Source organism: Lathyrus oleraceus, chromosome 3 (genome assembly GCF_024323335.1).
Source record: "Lathyrus oleraceus cultivar Zhongwan6 chromosome 3, CAAS_Psat_ZW6_1.0, whole genome shotgun sequence".
Taxonomy (NCBI): Eukaryota; Viridiplantae; Streptophyta; class Magnoliopsida; order Fabales; family Fabaceae; genus Lathyrus; species Lathyrus oleraceus.
The window spans coordinates 195,315,447-195,319,939 of NC_066581.1; the positions used below are offsets into that span (position 1 = coordinate 195,315,447).

General features: G+C 38.3%; 1 protein-coding gene across 1 annotated transcript; it reads right to left on the bottom strand.

Moving 5' to 3' along the window:
• Nucleotides 1–840: 840 nt before the first annotated feature.
• On the bottom strand, nucleotides 841–1,329 carry LOC127130380 (uncharacterized). Its single transcript, XM_051059400.1, has one exon. The coding sequence runs from the start codon at nucleotides 1,327–1,329 to the stop codon at nucleotides 841–843; it is 489 nt and encodes a 162-aa protein (XP_050915357.1).
• Nucleotides 1,330–4,493: the final 3,164 nt, after the last annotated feature.

The following is a 4,493-nucleotide window of genomic DNA, read 5'->3' on the forward strand; positions in this document are numbered from 1 at the left end:
ATCTCAAGAAGGGAACTCCATTTGTGGTCTTATTTCTTTTCCTTCCTCTTTTGTATGTGAAGAACTTAGCCATGCTTCTTCTTCCCTCCACTCTAACCCAAGCCAAAACGTTTGTGCAAACATTAACATTTGTTTTCAAACATTAGAAACCTAAGCATTGTGCTTTTGATTTTCAAATTTTCTTTTCATAACAATTATTTTGAATTGAATCCTTAAGTCAACTTTGACCATATTTTGATAATACTCACCTATATCCTTAGTGATGGACAATGAGTCTTCCATGCTTATTATAGGGTTAACCCCTCACTAGCATGTTGAAGCTATCCTCACATGGTGGATTTGTGGTTTTAGGTTGAGTTTTCTCCCTTGGATAACAAAAGATCTTAAGGCTTTTGGACCAATCAAATCACCAACTTTTTTTGAGATTTTTTACCCCGAACTACGAGGTTTTGATCCTAATCTCTTTTTTAAGATGGTACGTAGGCAATGGGTTTATCCATTCAAACACAAAGATGTAAATAATTTGTACATTCTTCTTTCATTTCCCCAATCATGTTTGAACAAATAATTTTCACAAATACCAACCTACCTTACAACAAATTGTGAAAAGGGCTCCCTAGGAGTACCTAGGATGTTTTGGGTGCCTAAAACCTTCCCATTCCATAACCAACCCCCTTACCCTGATCTCTGACATTTTTATTATTTTTTATTTCGATAAAACTTCTCGATTTTTGTTCGCTTTCTAACCTTTCCTTTGGATAAATAGAAGTGCGGTGGCGACTCGACTTGTATGATTTACTTTTGATTTAGTCAATAAATCCAAAGGTAACGAATACCCCGCTACAACCAGGGCTTATCATCAGGATCGACCTCGATTGCTAAACAATGTGCGGGTTCATCTAAGTGGTCAATATGTATAGCTGGTGATTCATTCTTCCATTTGACTTTGAATATAGATGCTAACGTGGCTAGAGCATCTGCTAACTGATTTTCTTCCCTGGGAATGTGATGAAAAGAGATTTCATCAAAGTAGGGTACCAGTTTTCTGATATGCTCTTTATAAGGTATCAACTTGCTACCCCGAGTCTCCCAATCACCTTTTACCTGACTTATTACCAGAGATGAATCATCGTACACCTCAAGAATCTTGATCCTTAAGTCGAGGGCCGCCTCCAAACTATAGATACATGCTTCATATTCTGCCATATTGTTGGTGCAGTCAAAATATAATTTGGCGGTGAATGGAAGGTGGAAACCGGTTGGAGAAGTGATAACTGCGCCTATGCCATGACCATGAGCATTGGAAGCACCATCAACATGAGCATCCATCGCGATCCTGGCTCTGGGCCTTCCTCAGGGCTTATCTCGGAGCTTGGCATAGTGAAGTCTCTAATAAACATGATGTCTTCGTCTGGAATGTCAAACCTCAACGGTTGATAACCTTCCACAGGTAGGTGAGCAAGGTAGTCAGACATAACACTCCCCTTTATTGCTTTTTAGGTCACATACTAGATATCATATTCGGTTAACAACATTTTCCACCGAGCAATTCTACCAGTAACAACAGGCTTTTTGAAGATATACTTTATCGGATCCATTTTGGATATCAATAAAGTAGTATGGCGAACCATGTATTGTCTCAAGCATCGAGCAACCCAGACCAAGGCACAACAAGTCTTCTCTAAAAGTGAGTATCTGGTCTCACACTCAGTGAATTTCTTGGTTAGGTAGTAAATGTCATGTTCTTTCTTGCCTGTGTTGTCGTGTTGACCTAAAACGTAGCCCATGGATTCATCGAGTACTGTAAGGTACATAATGAGTGGCCTACTAGGAACCGATGGTATGAGGATTGGTGGTTCTTGCAAGTACTTTTTTATTTTGTCGAATGCCGCTTGGCAATTGTCGTTCCACATAATCGATTGATTCTTTCTCAACAACTTGAATATCGGTTCACAAGTAGCTGTTAAATGTGATATGAATCTGGAGATGTAATTGAGTTGACCAAGGAAACCTCAGACTTCTTTTTCTCTTTGGGGAGATGGAATTTCTTGGATGGCTCGAACTTTGTCGAGATCAACGTCAATACCTTTCTGACTGACTATGAAACCCAGGAACTTACTGGAGCAGACCCCAAAAGTGCACTTAGCCGGATTCAGACGCAACTTGAACTTTCAAAGTTTGGAAAATAATTTCCTCAGGTTCTCAAAGTTTAGAAATCATGTCATCCACGTAAACCTTGATCTCTTCATGAATCATATTGGGAAAGAGGGTTACCATGGCATATTGATATGTTTCCCCTGCATTCTTCAAGTCGAACGACATTACTTTATAGAAGTAAGTTCCCCAAGGTGTGTTAAAAGTTTTCTTCTCCATATCTTCTGGTCACATCTTTATCTGATTATACCCAGAGAACCCATCCATGAAGGAAAAGATGGAAAACTGAGATGTATTATCAACCAAAACGTCAATGTGAGGCAAAGAGAAGTCATCCTTTGGACTCACTTTATTGAGATCTCGGTAATCTACACATAATCTGACTTTGTCGTCTTTCTTCAAAACGGGAATGATGTTAGCAACCCACTGTGTATACTACGAAATGGCCAAAAAGCCAACATCAAACTACTTCTTAACCTCTTCTCTGATCTTGAGTGCCATGTCGGGTCTAGTCCTTCTGAGATTTTGCTTAACAAGAGGACATTCGGGCTTGAGTGGAAAGTGATGTTCAACGATGTTGGTGTCTATCCCTGGCGTATCTTGATATGACCAAGCGAAGACGTCAACATACTCGTGCAATAACTCAACCAACTCGGAGTGTACATGCTTATCAAGAGATGCCCCAACTTTTATTTCTTTTTATCGGTTTCAAAACTCAAATTAATGAAATCCATTGGTTCTTTGTATGGATGAATCTTTTTTTCTTCGTGCTCAAGGAGCCGTGCTAGTTCACCTGGTAATTCACAATCTTCCTCATTGTAATCTTCAGCTTGGTTGATTGGAAGTCCAGATTTACAGTTGATACTTGCCATATTGTAATCAATAGTTTTGTTTGCTCTGCATGTGATGAGCTTGTTTTTAGTATGCTTTTTAATAAAGTGGAAAAAAGGAAAAGAAATCTTTTGTCATTTCGTTTTTTTTTTTGGTGAAAAAGTAAAAATCACTAAAAGAAAAAGGAACACAAATTTTGCATGCAAAAAGTACTTTATTTATTTACTCACATAATACATTTACACATGGAGGCCCTTACAAGCTATCCTCTTGTATCGGGCGAGGACAATGGATTGAGAAAACAAAATGCATTACATTTTCTCCGAGTACACTATAGGAATCACGGAAGCTGTCCAGTTGGAGAGCTTAAACCCTGAAGGACATCTGCGTACGAAACTAGGAGTCTCTAGTTTGCTGCCACTGGATTCTCTGATAACTGCCACAATGTGATCATTTTGAAAGATGACGCTACTGAATTTGACCGAGTTGAACTGCTTCTTCTTTGGGCTTGCCTTGCGTGTTGATGGGAGATAACAAGTACCAAATCTGTCATGCTTCTCTGTCACGTTGACAACTTTACCCCAACCGGATAGTGAGCCTTTCTCCAGAGTCTGCTTGGTGTAACACCCCTTTTTTCTACCCCAAAATACTTAACATATAATCAGAGTAAATAAGCACGCATATAAACAAAAGGGCGTCACATCGACGTTTTCAAAAACCAAAAGCTTTCAAAAATCAAACATCATTCATCCTCAATATACAATGCACCTGGTCACTTAAAATAACACATTTCACTTATCATGAATATTCAAGAATATGCGTCCGCAGCGGAAAATAACGAATATCCATGCATTTCATAAAATGATCCATGTCCCATACCATGATCATCTCTCTGTAATCTCTTCAATTAAACATGTTCACAAGTAATACCATAAAACGTATCCAAATCGGATACGAGTTCAATACTACTAATCTACCCCGTGTTACATGACCAGAGCATTGACTCATTACCTAGTCTCTAAACTAGAATACGAAAGCTCTCCGGCTAAACCTCGAATGGGCTACCTTCCACTTACTTCAGCGATACTACTCCTGAGTATCTGCACGATACCCATGTAAAGGTAACATTCAAACAGAAAGGGTGAGAATTCAAATCATTATGAAGAAGTATAATAAAGCACCATGATTAACTCAACAATTAAAGGAATTCATCACACTTCGTATAACCATGTAAATAATACTAACCAACATTTATTTCACATGTTTCAAGCACACATAAAACTCAAAGAGTATAATATTCAAATCCAATATTATATTCTCAAAAATACACATAACTACAATCATCACATAATCACATACTTTGCCAAATTATGTATCCAAACATCACCAAATTCAATTACCATATCTCATACACACATCACAATCACATCAATGCATAGATTAAATTATCACAGGACTCTAATGTGACTCAATCCAAGACATGTGACTCTATGCATGTGGTACCGCTA

Coding starts and splice junctions, on each gene's coding strand:
- LOC127130380 (XM_051059400.1), bottom strand. CDS start 1,329: ATGGATGCTCATGTTGATGGTGCTTCCAATGCTCATGGTCATGGCATA.